Here is a 14,443-nt window from a genome sequence, read left to right as displayed (position 1 = left end):
GAGGCCCTGCAGAAGTCTCCTCTGAGTTGTCTGCAGCCTCCATCCTCTGCCTGCTCTTGCTCTACCCCTCCAGGGACCTCTGCACCACCTGAGCAGCAGAGCTCCCTCCAGCACCCCATGGGCTCCTCCAGGAGTGGTGCTGTGCAGGCAGGGGCTTGGAGCTCTGCCTGCCTCCCTGTACTCCTGAGCTGTCCAAACTGGGATGCTGCTGTGCCAGCAACCCTCTGCTGGAGGCGGCTAGATGGAGATGTGGGCAATAAAGACGTGACAGTGCTGTGGCTCCCTGCTCATGCTGTCCTCATGCCACAGCCTCCTGAGAGGGCACCTGTGCCAGCCTGCACCCCTGAAGAGGCCAAACCCTTGCTGCAGCACTGCTCTGTTTATTGTGTTTCATCTGATTCAGCATTTCAAGACTCTGCGTGGCATGGACCCCCCCCCCCCCTCTAGGGAGCACAGCATCCAGCGTGGCACCCAGAGCCCAGGAGCTGCTTGAATGCTCTCAGGCTGGGCAGCTGAGATAATTTGTTCCATGTGGTGGCTCTTCTGGGAGTGAAGTTTTGTCCTTAATGTGCCTTTAAGACCTTGGACATCTCCTGCTGGAACACAGGAGAGAGTAACACAAAAGCTCTGCCACTGAGAAGCCTGCAGGAGGTGTGAACCAGGACAGCAGAGGGCAGGACATGCACAGGGAGAACCTTGCTGGGCTGTCAGAGTCCTTCCCAACCCCTCCTCAGGCAGCCCCAGGAACCTCACTGCAGCTCCAAGGACTAGGACAAGTCTGAAGTGCTCCATGACTCCTGTGGCCTTCTTGGAGTAGTCATCAGCTGCTTGCAGCTGCCTTCAGCTGGGGGCATCCAGAGCAGCCCAATCTCATCCTGAGCTGCAGCCAAGCAGCGCTTTGCTCGTCCTGAGCAGCCCCTTCCCTTCCAGAACCCTCCCTGCAGACAGGCAGCAGAGGACCAGTCTGCAGCCCTGCCTAGGCACCTCTGTGGCACTGGTGGCTGAAGGCTCTGCAAATCTCAGGGGCCTTCAGCAAGGCCGCTGGGGCCTGGCCCCTGCTTTGGGCAGGGGCTCAAGCACTGCCCTGTTACTAAAACAAGCCAGGAGCATCCTGAGGCCTCTGCTTCATGCTGCTGCCTCAGCAGCCACCTGCTGAAGGGTGGGGACCTGAGTTCAATTCCTCCTGCAGAATGACACCAAAATTCCTCCTCCCCTCTGTGCCCAAACACAGGAGCTTGGGTGCTTCAGGGCCTCTGGCAGTGGTGCTTGCACAAGCTGCTGTGCTGCAGTTAGGTGCTTGTGTGAGCTGCTGTGGCCTCGACAGGGGAGCACCCTCAGCAGGTCCTCTGACAGAGCAGAGCTGGCACAAACCTGAGCAACCCTGCTGTGAGGAAAAGCTCCAAGAGGCAGCAGAGGGGTTGGGCTGGCCCTGCAGGCTGCCCCAGTGCAGGCATCCACAGTGCCCCACGGGGTGAAGGGGGCCTGGAGAAGAGCAGGGCTGGGGCTGCTGAGCAGGAGGCAGCTTCTCTCTTTCCCTCAGTTCCAAATTCCAGTGCAGGGCTCCTGCTGACTGCGCAGGTGAGGTGCAGGAGGGCAAAGCTACCAAGAGCTGTGACAGGAGGTCTGGAGCTTTATGCTGAGCCTGAAGACCAAGGGCCAGGAGCACGATGCAGGCCTGACAGAGAGCCCAGCCCACCACCAGCAGCAGGAGCACCTTGTCTGTGGCCAGCTGGACTGTGTGCAGGGCATCAGTGTGACAGGGAGGAGATCCCAGTGTCCTGGAGCAGGGAGGTTCCCAGGCCTGCAGAGCGTCAGCACTGTGTTTCCTGTGCTCCTCCACAGGGCTTCCAGTCCTCTCTGAGGCCCCGGAGCTGAGTGGGGCAGGGAGAGCATCAGCCCAGTCCTGCCCCAGCCTGGCAGGGGCCTCTCGCCACAGAGCCTGCGGTCACTGGGGGGAGCCTGGCTGAAAGCAGCTGCAGATGTCCCGCAGGGTCCCAGGTGAGCTTCCCCTGAGTGCCTGAGAGTAGCCCTTCTCACCGGCGGGCTGCATCGTATTTCTGCCTTAGAGTTTGGACCTGGGGGTGGCCTGCAGCAGGGCCCTCATGTCCAGCAGAGCCTGCTCCAGGTAGTGAGCCATGCGGGCGGCGTTGGTGTCGGCGCAGCTGTTGAAGGCGGAGATGGCAAAGTTGATGTGGTGCTCCATGGGGTTGTAGCAGACCCCGTAGCCATCGGGGACCACCGGCCCGAAGCACATCACACAGTCTGTCCTTGCTGGCACCTGCGGGGGCAGCGTGGTTAGAGGCTTCCACCCGGGCACGGAGATGGAGCCAAGGAGCTCCAGCAGCAGCAGCTGCCCCTCCCAGGAGAAAGCTCCAGAAAAGGACCTCCTTGCTCAGCCCCACCTCCAGCACACACAGGCTGGGCCCCACCAGTCACTGCAAGCTGTGCCCACCCTGTCTGCAGAGGGTGAGCTTGGGGTGCCTCCAGCAGGGCAGATAAACTGTGCTGTCCTGGCAGCTGCCTTCAGCTGATCTCTCCTGTTCTTAAGACACCAAAGCCTTTTGGGCAGTTGGCTTTGGCTGCGGCTTGAGCTCAGATCAGATCTGCAGCTTTGTGCGGCTGGCAGCAGGCTTCAAAATGTCTGTCCCCAAATGATGGAAGGGAAGGAAGGGAAGGAAGGGAAGGAAGGGAAGGAAGGGAAGGAAGGGAAGGAAGGGAAGGAAGGGAAGGAAGGGAAGGAAGGGAAGGAAGGGAAGGAAGGGAAGGAAGGGAAGGAAGGGAAGGAAGGGAAGGAAGGGAAGGAAGGGAAGGAAGGGAAGGAAGGGAAGGAAGGGAAGGAAGGGAAGGAAGGAAGGAAGGAAGGAAGGAAGGAAGGAAGGAAGGAAGGAAGGAAGGAAGGAAGGAAGGAAGGAAGGAAGGAAGGAAGGAAGGAAGGAAGGAAGGAAGGAAGGGCAGAGCTGTGCCCACCTGGCTGGTGGAGAGGTTGAAGTGCATGGCCACGGCGTAGGCGGTGTCCATGAAGAGCTCAGGCATGCTCACCAGGTCCTCGATCGCCTGCAGCTTCAGCCCTAGCAGGTGCCGGTCGATGGCGTTGCCCTGTATGGCCTGGGGCAGGGAAGGAAGCCCAGGTGAAGGCAGGAGCACAACCACCTGAGGCAGAACACCTCGGGCAGCTCTGAGTGCTCCAAGGCAGCAGTCAGCCCTTGCTGTCCTGCTGCGTGGCCTGGGACCTGCAGCAGCACTGGCACTGCCCTCGCCCGTGGGCTCTGCTTGCTGGGGTCCTCCTGCAGCTCTGGCACTGAGACCCGAAGCTGTTTGTGTGTTTGACTCTCTCCCAAGGGATGCAAACCCCCATCCAGGGGGCCAGGATTGGGATGCTGGCCCAGAGCACTCCCTCAGCACTGATCCCCCACGGCTGAGCAGAGGCAGCTCTCGGGGCAGCAGAGGAACTCACCATGTCCGTGTACTCCCTGTGGGCCTGGGCAGCTCTCCGCAGCAGCTCTGTCTTCTCCTGCTCCTGGGGACACAGGGAGCTGCCTGAGTTCTGCAGAGGGGCAGAGCTCCCTGGGGGCAGGGCGCTCTGCTGGCATCACACCAGCAGCTTTGGCTCCAGGCTTAGGTTTGCTTTTTGAAATCACTTTGGCTGTGTCACTCCACTCTGAATGGAGTTCTTCACCCACCAGTAGCAGCACTCTGAGGAGCTAAAGAGACTTTTTGAAGGGACATCTCTGTGGTGGGGTTAGAAATGTCCATGTGCTGCTTCACAGGCTCTCAGGCACGGGAAGGGAGAGGCAGCTGAAGCCCAAGGGGTGTGACTGTGCCACGAGGTGGAGTCACCATCCCTGCAGGGCTCCCAAAAAGGAGTGGATATGGCACTCTGGGACACGCTGGAGGCGTTAGGTAGAAGTTGGGCTCAATGCTCTTAGAGAACCTTTGCAACCCCGTGGTCCTACCCTCCAAACCCTGCCCTGGCTTCAGTTCTGCCCAGAGGGCAGCTCTGCTGGGGGCCCTCCCCAGCTGCTCACCGGCTGCCCAGGGCTGTCCATGGCCTGCACGAAGCGCAGCGAGGCGGCGGAGGCCGAGCGGATAGTGTCGGTGCGGCCCAGGCGGAACCTCCGCAGCGAGGCACTCTCGTAGGTGGCACAGGAGTGCCCATACATCCTGCAGGGAGACAGCATCAAGGCCTGCCCCGGGGCCCCTGTGGGTGCCAGCCTGCCCTGGGCCCCCTGCGGGAGCAGGGCCGTGGCAAGAAGGCTTCATGCGAGCAAGTCCCACCCACAGCTGCACCTTGCTGGGAGCAGCCTCCATCAGTGATTCCTGCTCAGTCCCAGGGCATGGGCAAAAGGTGCCCCTTGGGGAGCAGCTTCTTTGTGCTACCTCCATCAAGCTCATGCACCTGAGCCTGCTGGCAGAGTCTGAGAAGCTGCCTCTGGTGGTCTCACCTGTAGTAGGCCAGCTGCAGAGCCAGCTGGATGAAGGCATCAGGACTTATCTTCTCTGACTTGGGGAAGGCCTTCCCGAAGTGGTGGAAGACCATGACCTTCACATCCAGGTCTTCTACCAGACTGCAGGGAAGAGAAGAGGAAATGCTCCTTGGTGCTTGCTCCTGCAGTCTGAAGGTCTGGATTTGCTTTGGCTGGGCTCAGAGCCCAGGCCCCATGCTTGGGTGGGTGTCTGTGCTGCAGTGCCCAGGAGATCTAGCATGGCCTTGCTCCTCCTCACTAGATAAGGTGGATCAGGCATTGCCCCTTCCCAGCACCTCTGCTCCTGGCAGGGCTGTGGTGTCCTTCCAGGAAGGTTTGGTGCTGTTGGCCCAAGAAGCCACTGGGAAACCTCCCTGGCTGCAGTGGGAGAAGCCTCACTGAACCCTCTGAGCTGCTCCAAAGGCAGAAGAGTATTCACAGCCTCGGTTCCTCCTCAGGCCCCTCCCTGCTGCACCCTTACATGTTGAGGTTCTGCTTGGCCTGCTCGATGTCCTTCTTGATTTCTGGGGTGATGTTGAACCGCAGCTTCCTGGGCATCGGCAGAGGGCTCAGGGCTGACCTCTCCTGCTCGGGCTTCTTCCTGCACAGAAGTGGGGGTGTTTAGCCAGACCCCCAGGAGACCAGACCCTCAGCTAAGCACAGCAGGATCCGGGTGGAAAGACACAGGAGACCTTCCCCAGCACTTGTGGCAGCAGTCAGTGGCTGCAGCGCCCTTGGCAGTGCCTCCACCGCACCCGGGCAGCTGCCCAGCTGCAGCACTGCACTCACGTGAACTCCACGACATGATCCAGCAGAGCCACAATGGGGGGCCCCTCGGAGGGGGCATGCTCGTAGACCAGCCCGCAGGAGCCATCCTCAGCAACGATGAACTAGGAGAGAGGCAGAAGAGGACAGCGCTGAAGAGACCCGAGCGCGTGGGGCAGCAGCTCCCCGCAGCGCTCTGCAGCTTCACTGCTCTGCTGCCGGCGGCAGGGCCTGGCGCTGCGCATGGCCGAGGGCACACAAAGGTCTCCCTGGGCAGAGGAGCACTGGAAGCCTCTCGGCAGGGAGAAGCTCAACCAGTGGCTGCTGCTGGAGATTCCTGACAAGACCGAGTGGAGGAGAAGAGATCAGAGGCATGCTGTGGGATGGCAGCTTGGGCGTGGAGAAACAAAAAGCCATCAGGATGCTTCCAGCAGGCAGAAGGGACCAGCCTGGAGGAGACCTCCAAGCAGCACCCCCCAGCCCAGGCTGCGTTCCCCTCGGGCAGAAGCTCCATCTGCCAGGAGCACAGGGAGCTGCTGCCAGGGCAGCGTGGGCAGAGGCAGCAAGAGGAGCTCCAGTCCCTGGGGCAGGAGGAAGGGCTCACAGTGACTGTCAGGGGATCCACAGCACCCCACAGCCACCGCTCCTGCGCTGCCCTTGCCCCACTCTCTGGGCAGCAGCAGAACTTCCCTGCAGGAGGGTTCTGGGATCCAGGAGGAAGCTTTTGTGCAGGCAGCACTCACCTGCAGGGTCTTGTCAAACCATCTGTTGCCGCTATTGAGGTGGCTGCCCCCCCCGTGCAGCATCTGCGCGGCCACGCGGCTGCTGTACACGTCGTGGGAGACCCGCGGCATGGGCGCGTCCAGGCACACGGTGCAGATGCTGCTCTCGATGGCTCGCACCGACTCCTTGTTGGTCCTGTCTGCCGGACAGCACCAGGGGGCGGCTCAGGCACCGCCACCCTCCTCCGGCTGGGCTGCCGGCAGCTGCAGCCTTGCCCCGCCGCCCCCTGCCCCGCGGATCCCTTCTCTACAGACCCCCCACTTGCAGAGCAGCTAGCTCCAGGATTCCAGCTCTAGCAACCTAAGCTCCCCCTGTGAGCCCTCCACACCCAAAGCAGCACCGCTCTGCAACAAACCAAACCACCCCTCTGAGGTGCACAGCTCCCAGATTGGCCCAGCACAAGCTCCCAAAGGGAAAAGCTGAGCAGAGCAGAGTTGAGGGTGCTCCTGGGGAGCCTTGGCATGCCCTGGGCTCCACAGACCTTTCAGGAGGTTGTTGTAGGCTTTTGCCCAGCTGTTGCGGTGGTTGGTGGTGAGGATCCCGATGGGCTCCTTGTTTGTCTGCAGAGAGGTGTTCCAGATCTTCTCCAGCTGAATGAAGAGCTGCTCAGTGCTAAGGGGACTTCCATCACTGTTGTAGACATCCAGCTCAAAGAACTGCAGGTGAGGAGAACAGAGCCAGAACATGAGAGATCATCTGCAGTGCCCAGCCCCAGGATCAGGGAGCAGCTGCTTTGAGAAGGTAAGACCTGACTCAAGAGCTCAGCTTGGAGGAAACCTTTGAGGGATGCTGAGAAGTGAGCTCAGGGCTCAAGCGGTGCAGGTGTAAGCAGCTCAGAGAGCACGGAGACAAGAGCTGCCGAGCGTGGCAGAGGGGGCAGGGCTTGGCTGTCCCACTGCCACTTGGAATTTGCAGCTCCAGACATGGCCTCTGGGCTCTGAGCAGCAGGGACAAGAACCAGGAGTCTCTCTGCTTCACAGGCTGCTCAGACAGCCCCAGCTAAGGCCTCGGGGATAAGGGGAGGGGGCACAGACCCCTGTCGAGGCAAAGAGCTGCTCAGACAAACTCTGCTGTCCCCTCTGCTCTGAAGCACAGCCGCAGAGGGCCCCGAGGGGCAGCTGCCCCACCTGGAAGTTGTGCACCACTGCGATGTGCCTGGACTGCCTCTTGCCCTGGGCGTAGTTGACGATGGAGTCCCGCTTGGGCCCGGGGATGCGGCAGGAGGAGAGGATCTGGTAGTACTGGTTCATGCAGAGAGGCTTCCCCCCCATGTACTCCACTGGCAGGGTCTCACTGGGACAGCAAGGAGGGGGAGAGGAGACCAGATAAGCAAAAGGACCTGCAGCCCCAGGCAGGCACAGGCTCAGCCACGCAGCTGCCATCCCTCACCCCAGAGGAGCTGAAGGTGTCGGTGCTGGTGGTGTCCAAAGGGCCTGCCCCATTCCCACCCTCTCTCCTAGGAGGGGCTACACAAAACGTCTGTTTGGCCTCTCCTTGGGGAAGGGGCAAGGAAAGGCTGCTCTGTGACACCACAGCCCTGGCTGCAGCAGGGAACCCAAGGCAGGAGGCACTGGGAGACGTGTCCTGTGGAGCGGGGCAGGAAGAGGTCTGGGGCCAGCACCTGGAGTGCTGGGAGCCTGATCTGCTGCCTCCTGAGCTCCTGGGGCCCAGCAACCCTTTCAGCAGTCCTGCTCCAGCTCCCCTCCTCACGGCTGGCCCTGGGCCTGGCCAGGGTGTGCTGGTGAACAGCCAGGCCTGCTGAGCAGAGCTCTGCCACTGGGCAGGGGAAAGCAGGAGGCAGACACAAAACCAGGGTCTGCAGAGCACAGCCCATCGAGCTGGGAGGTGAGAGACACAGAAGTGCAAAATGAGGGAAACCAACTCCCGAGCTGGAGCTTGCTCTGTGGGCACAGAGGGTGCAGCTCCAGGGGGCTGCCAGTCAGGCTCACCCTGCTCCAGGCCCTACGTGTGCCAGGGAGAGGAACAAGGTGGGAAGAGAAAAGTCCTTTTGCTGTTGTGCAGGGGCGGCCTTGGCAGCGAGCAGTGCTGGGGCTGAGCTGCCTCCCTTCACACACACAGCTGCCTTCTCCTGCCTTCTCCTCGGGGGCTTCCTGACCAGGCTCAGCCCCCCCATGGCACAAGGGAGCAGCCACCAACTCACTTGTCAATCATGGACTTGAAATCCAGGATGCCCTCGATCAGCTTGGCAGCAAACCTGGAGAAAGGCAATGTGGAGCTTCAGAGATGTTCTCAGAGACTCCTCTCTGCTCCTTAGCCAGTTTGGCCTCTCTGGCAAGGCCCCACTGTGCCCACCTCTGGCTGGCTGCTGGAGCTGCTGCACAGCCCTACCCCAGCACTCCCTATTTGACATCTCCCTGGGCAGCTGTCAAGCAAGCAGAGCGCAGCCCAGATGCACAAAGGAGCCTCTGGCAGCAGCAGCTTTTGCTGCCTGTTTGGGGCTTCGCCAGGTCCTGGCTCTGAGCCTCTGCATCAAAGCAGCTCTGAGGAAAGAGGACTTCTGCCCTCCCCTGAGTGCTGTCTCCCTGCACCCAGGACTCACCACTGCTTAGTCCCCTCCCAGTCAGAGCTCTGCTGCTAACTCTTCAGAGGATCCCCCTGGCCCAGAGGGACCAGAAGCCAAGGCAGATGAGCTGCAGCTGACACTGAGGTGTTTGGTTTACAGGGGCCAGCATAAACACAGCCAGTGCCAGCTGCCAGCTGGGACAGCCTGTGAGGAGCCACAGCAAACTGCTTGGCTGGCAGCAACAGGCTGCCCAGTTCTGACCTGGGAGCTCCCACCCACAGATGGGAGAAGGAGGCAGGAGGTCACTGTGGCAAAAGGTTGCGGTCGGCTGAGCTTTGAAGTGCTGCAAGATTTGGTGTCAGCAGGCAGTGCCATCGAGATGTGCTCAGCCCACTCGCCCCTGGGGAAGATCAAAGGGCACAGCTCCAAGGAGCTAAGGGCTGCTGAGCACATCAGACACCCTGCAGAGTGTTCTCAGTCAGAACTGCAACACCTGGGCAAGCCAAACTGCTGGGAAGCACCAGCAAGGGAGCTGTATTCCCACCCAGGGAGCAGAGCTGGGCTGGGGGGCAGCTGGGGAGGGGGCAGCTGGTGTGCAGCCAGGGCAGGAGTGCAGCACTCTGCTTGCAGAACCTCTGCTGGCTGAAGGGTAAATCTCAGCCCACACTGCCAGGCCCTGTCTGCAGCCACAGGCTGCACAAACACATTTAGGTTGGACTTGCCATGGGAGCTGCTCAGTGCCCACTGGCTGGGACGCTGCCAGTGCCCAGACCTTACCTTCTGCTTGGCTGAGCTGAGAGTGAATAATGAGAGATGTGCCCAGTGGCCCTTTCAGTGTCCCTGCAGGGCTCATGCTCAGATGTGAGACAGCAGAAGGGAGGAGTTGTCCCCAGCTCACTGCTCCCTTGGCTGCTCCCTGCCAGAGCAGGAGGAGCTGAGCAAAGGTGTGGGCACAAAGGTCAGTGCTGAAGTCCAGCAGGTGGATCCAACACTCGTGATGGTGGTTAGGAAGCAAAGGGAGACCACAGGGAGCAGAGGACATGGCAAAGGCAGGCTGGGCTGGGGAGTCCCTGGTGGAGGTTTCCTAACCCACAGCTCACAGGCAAGCTGGCAGAGCAGGGGCAGTCTCTGCTTCCCTGCCAACCAGCCCCTGGGGCCTTTCTGTGCCCCCTCATGCCTGGGCTGCTTTTTAGGCCTCCTGTAACTGCACACAACCATCTGAATGCCTCTTGGTGTCAGACACAGCCTCACGATGCCTCCTGCCAGAGCTCTGCCCACGGTGCAGCGCAGACCAAACCACAGGGTGTGAGCTGCTGGCTGGAGGCTGCCCCTGATGAAGCACTCAGTGCTGCAAGCAGGAGTTGCCCTGTCCCTGGCAGCCTCCCCTGCTCACAGGACCACAGGGCAGTTCTCCCTTTCCCAACCCTCCTCCCTGTCCAGCAAAGCCAGCTCAGCCCAGCTGGAGCCCCAGAGGGCAGAGGGACTTTACCTGAGCTGGCCTTGGCGATCCAGAAAGTCCTGCTTGGGTAAAACCACGCCCGGGCTGGAGTGGACCACGACTGGCAGGCGGTACTCCAGGTAAGCTGTCTTCAGCCACCAGTCTGAGAGCTGGCACAGAGAAAGGCACCCTGCAGGCTGCCGTTTGGCCTCAGCCCAGCTGAGCAGTCTCAGCATCCTGCCCCCAGCTTGTGCCACACTGGGCAAGCAAACCATCTGGGGTCTGGGAGTGCAGGTGGGGGGTGAGCATGGCAGTGAGGACTGCCAGGGCAGGGCTCGAGCAGAGGTCTCCTTTGGCCTCCCAGGGCAGCTGGGTGAGGCTGGCAGGGGCAGCAGCTCCCTGCTGTGCACAGCCAAGGCCAGCCAGGAGCTGGCACAGTTCAGGGGCAGCAGCGGCTGCTGATGCAGGTGATGCCATGCAAAGAGAGGTGCCAGGGCGTGCAGCCAGCATGCTGCAGGTGTGCACCAGGCCTCCCCCCTGCCCAGCCACTGCCCGGGGCCGGGCTCCCAGCATACCCAGTTCTCCGTTTTCTTGGCTCTCCTCTCCAGGCCCTTTTGCAGCCTCTCCCCGACGCCCCCCGGCCTGCGGAACTCTGCCACCAGCTGCTGCGTGTGGCTCAGCTCCTCGCGGCTGACGATGGGCTCCAGGGCCAGCAGGTAGCGGTCCAGGGTCTGCTGCAGCGGCGGCACGGGCAGGGTGGGCAGTGCCACCTGGTGCAGCTGCAGCCTGCCGGGCAGCCTGCCCCAGGGCTTCAGCAGCCCCCGCGGCCTGGCCTGCAAAGCAGAGAGCAGAGGTCAAGACTCAGCTTCCCCCGAGGGAGCCTCACTGCCAGGCAGCCCCTGGCAGGGGCTGGGTGAGGAGGGGGCTGGCACCCAGTGTCAGATGATAGGAAAGAAAAGGGCCTGAAATGGTGCCAGGGCAGGGTTATGTTGGAGATGATGAAAAATCTCTCTGCTGCAGGAGTGGCCAAGGATTGGCACAGGCTGCCCAGGGAGGTGGTGGAGTTCCCACACCTGGGGGGTTCAAGAACCGTGTTGGCCATGGCACCTGGGGCCGTGGTGGTCTGGGTGATCCTGCAGGGCTTCTCCAACCCAAACAGTTCTGTGGAGCACACAACCCTCTGCGAGGGGACTCTGATGTCTCAGCGCGGGATCAGAGCAGCAAGGCACAGGTCTGTGCCTGCCTGCTGGGGGGCTGCAGCACAGCCAGGAAAGACATGAGGAAGCTGCCACCTGCCAGGACACTGACTAAACGCTGCCAGGGGAGGATCCATCCGCCCCTCCCCGGGCACCTTCCAGCTGAGAGACTCCATCCCCCTGGCAAAGTCAAACTGTGCCAACCTCACAGCATAGCCATGGCAGAGCTCCTCATCTCCTGTGCCATCAGAAACTGCTGCACTGCTTCTGACAACAGGGCAAGGCTGGGGAGGGGAACAGGACCCTGTGCCAAGGCAAACTCCCCCTGGCTTTGGTGCAATTCAGCTAAGGTTAGGGCAGGACCAAAACTGCCTTTGGTGTGCCCAGGCAGGGCTGGCAGGGCCTTGGGCACTGCTCCTCCATGCTGCTGGCCTGCCAGGCACTGCAGCACCCAGCTCTACTAACAGAGCCTCTCTCCAGGTCTACCAGTATGGCACTGGCCAGGAGCCTATGGGGACACAACAGGGAGAGCTGCTGAGGAAACTGCGAGCCATGCCAAGAGGCTCCTGGGCCAGTGGCAGCTTCAGAAGGCACCATCCTGTTCCCCTGGGCAGAGTAAGCCCAGCTGCTGGCCAGGCAATGACCCTGCTAGTGCTGCCCACAAAGGATCCCCCTGGGCACCCCTTGGCATGAGACCTTCCAGTTGCTCTCGGAGGGTTTTCAGTTCCCGCTGCTCCTCCCACCCCTGCACCGCTCCAGGCTCCGCGCCGCGGCCAGCCAGGACCTTCCCTTGGGCTCCCATGCCTGTGAGAGCACAACTGCCCCCCCAGCAGCCAAGCACAGAGAGGGGAGAGCCGAACCTGCGAGGTGCCAGACCCCCCCGAAAGTGCCCTGTGCTCCTAGGAGCCGCCAGAGCCAGCTCTGGAGAAGCAGAGGTGGAAACAAAAGCAGGAGGAACTCCTAAGGCACGGCAGGAGAGAGAAGCTGGGAGGAGATGGACCATGGCCGTACTGTACCTGCTCTGCTTGCTTCTGCCTCCTATGCATGGCTGGCAGGACAGAGGAGCTGCCGTAAAGCTGTGCCTCGGCCCGGCCTGGCTTCCTCCTGCACCTGACAAGGCTGCCCGGGCAGGGCGGCACTCGTTAGCACGGTGCCACCCGACTGCTCTGCTCAGAGGGATCAAGGCCAGGCCCGGGAGCAACCGGGGGAATTGTGCCATCGGCTTGCGTCAGCTGCCGCGGAGGTGCCTCCCTGGGCAGCCCTCCCGTGGGCACTGCCTGCCAGCCCTGCGCTGCCCGGCTGGGGAGCCATGGCACAGGGGACAGTGCTGGGGGAGCTGCTGCCTGCGCTAACGAACGAGAGCAGCCTTTGAGAAGGAGCCTGAGCAGCAGCCAGGGGGGACCCCAACTGCCCTGGCACAGGAGGCAGCCGCGGGGACAGGCTGCAGAGAGCACTCCTGGGGCCACAGTGCAACTTGGGGGCCAGCTGAGGAGAGCTCTCCTGCAGGCCTGGACCTCCTGTGCCACTGGAGCAGACCGAGTCGGGCTCGAGACTCTATCTTGGATGCCCTCACCCCACCTCTCCGTGGCTGAGACCCTGGGGAGCTCTGAGCTGACAGCCCTGGAGAAACCACCAACACCAGGTCTGTGCAAGGCAGGACACGCATGGAACTGTGCAGCACAGCTGCAGGTGTGCCTGATGGCCTGGGGGCAGGCAGCACACAGCCTCCCACACGGGGCGGGACGGGCCCCCGAACAGGCTTCCACACAGCCGAGAGCGAGGACGCCGATTCCCATCAAATGGCTTCAGATTGTCCCTGGGGCAAAGGTGAAAATCCCAACCCCAACGAACCGAGAACTCCAAGTGGTAGAGGGCGTGGAAGCGTGTCCCTGCTTCGTGGCCCCTGCCGGGTCCGCGGTCCAGCTGCAGCGCTGGGTGGGAGCAGGAGCCACGGCCCCAGCTGCGCCGGCAGCTGCCGGCAGCCCACCCCTGCCCACAAGCAGCAGCACAGCACGGGGCGTGTGGCACCGCCTGCGCTCGGGCTGGCGTCGCCCCCAGCCGCGTTCCAGTGCAGCAGATGACCTTTCGCAGAGCCTGTCAGGCTGGTGGGAAGTCCACCTGCAGGCTGGAGACAGGGAACAGGAGGCACTTCCGAGCGGTGTCCGATTCCCAGCACAGCCACATTTAGTGCCAGAAGGCAGAGCTCTGCCTGCTTTTATTTTTAAATTCGAAGCCGGAGGCCCCCTCAAGCCCAGAGCCGTGCCCGGGACCCGGCAGTGTCTCCGGGAGCCAGTCCGTCCCGCGGCTGCCCAGAGCCGTGCCCGGGACCCGGCAGTGTCTCCGGGAGCCAGTCCGTCCCGCGGCTGCCCAGAGCCGTGCCCGGGACCCGGCAGTGTCTCCGGGAGCCAGTCCGTCCCGCAGCTGCCCGCGGTTCTGCCTCCTCCCGCCGCGATCAGCGGTCGCCGTAAGCGGCTGCCAGCTCGGGGTGGGTTCGCGGGACAGGCTTTGTGAGCCCCGCAGATGAGCCCCTGACCAGCCCCGGCCAGCCCCGAGCCCTTCACCTCCGACAGCTCCGGTGACCGCCCCAAGGTGCAGCGCTGCCGCAGGCACACGGAGGGACCAAGGCGGCTCCGGTTCCGCGCAGCGGCTCCCTGCCCACCCGCTCGCACGGCTCCTGCCCGCCCCGCTCTCAACCGCGACCCTCACCCCAGAGAACGGGCCGGAGCGGTGCCCCCTGCACCGCCCCAGCACCCGAGTCCGGGCAGTCGGGACTCGTGGCGGCAGCGACGCCACGCTCGGGCCGGGGTGGCCTGAGGGCAGCAGCGCTGCGGAGCCGCCTCCGGCCCTGCCCCTTCTGCACGGCCCCGGACAGCTTGGAGTGGAGGGGCCCAGGCCTGGGCCCTGCCTGCTGCTGGCCGCCGGCTCTTGCCCGCTGTCGAGGCTCGGAGCTGGCCGGGAGCTGTGTTACCCGATCGGCTCGGAGAACCCCCGGGGCCACCTGACCGCCGCCAGCCCTGCCGCCTCCCCGGCAGCGGCCCAGCCGCCTTCTCCCGCCCCTCCGCCCCGTCCGGGCTCGGCTGAAGGCACCCCACCCGGTGTCCCCGCGGCTGGCACTCACCACAGCCCTCGCCACCGAGGCTATCATGGCTCCACGTCTGCCTCCGGGCACCACCCACCGCAAGGACACCGGCGACACCGGGCGCTGCCGCCGCGCTCGGCCGCCAGGGGGCGGGCCCGCTCCGCCGCTGCCCTGAAGTTTGGCGACGCCATCTTT

At 62.9% G+C, this 14,443-nt stretch overlaps 1 protein-coding gene across 4 annotated transcripts; it reads right to left on the bottom strand.

Moving 5' to 3' along the window:
* Positions 1-364: 364 nt before the first annotated feature.
* On the bottom strand, positions 365-14,407 carry CRAT (carnitine O-acetyltransferase). 4 transcript variants are annotated; one of them, XM_064171225.1, is made up of 15 exons: positions 14,288-14,339; positions 12,186-12,288; positions 10,549-10,806; positions 10,025-10,143; positions 8,173-8,226; positions 7,139-7,304; positions 6,493-6,667; positions 5,972-6,150; positions 5,253-5,353; positions 4,945-5,064; positions 4,443-4,565; positions 4,026-4,161; positions 3,455-3,544; positions 2,968-3,105; positions 365-2,278 (listed from the first exon to the last, which is right to left on the bottom strand). In XM_064171225.1, exons 2-15 carry the CDS (start codon positions 12,213-12,215, stop codon positions 2,063-2,065), a joined length of 1,905 nt encoding a protein of 634 aa, XP_064027295.1. In that variant the 5' UTR covers positions 12,216-12,288; positions 14,288-14,339; the 3' UTR covers positions 365-2,062. The 4 variants fall into 4 exon arrangements, with proteins under 4 accessions (XP_064027295.1, XP_064027297.1, XP_064027296.1 ...); XM_064171227.1 differs by having other exon boundaries at positions 3,455-3,517; XM_064171226.1 differs by lacking the exon at positions 12,186-12,288 and having other exon boundaries at positions 14,288-14,407.
* Between the last annotated feature and the right edge of the window lie 36 nt (positions 14,408-14,443).

This window comes from Pogoniulus pusillus, chromosome 35, assembly GCF_015220805.1.
Source record: "Pogoniulus pusillus isolate bPogPus1 chromosome 35, bPogPus1.pri, whole genome shotgun sequence".
Lineage (NCBI taxonomy): Eukaryota > Metazoa > Chordata > Aves > Piciformes > Lybiidae > Pogoniulus > Pogoniulus pusillus.
This window is presented reverse-complemented; position numbering and strand designations above follow the sequence as displayed.

What these genes read in the sequence shown, in the direction of transcription:
- CRAT (XM_064171225.1), bottom strand. Translation starts at nt 12,215, where the DNA reads ATGCATAGGAGGCAGAAGCAAGCAGAGCAG. An exon ending in GATCGCCAAGGCCAGCTCAG is followed by an intron (nt 8,227 to 10,024) that starts GTAAAGTCCCTC and finishes GCCTTTCTCCAG; the next exon opens with GTTTGCTGCCAAGCTGATCG. An exon ending in TTCAAGTCCATGATTGACAA is followed by an intron (nt 7,305 to 8,172) that starts GTGAGTTGGTGG and finishes TTGCTGTCCCAG; the next exon opens with TGAGACCCTGCCAGTGGAGT.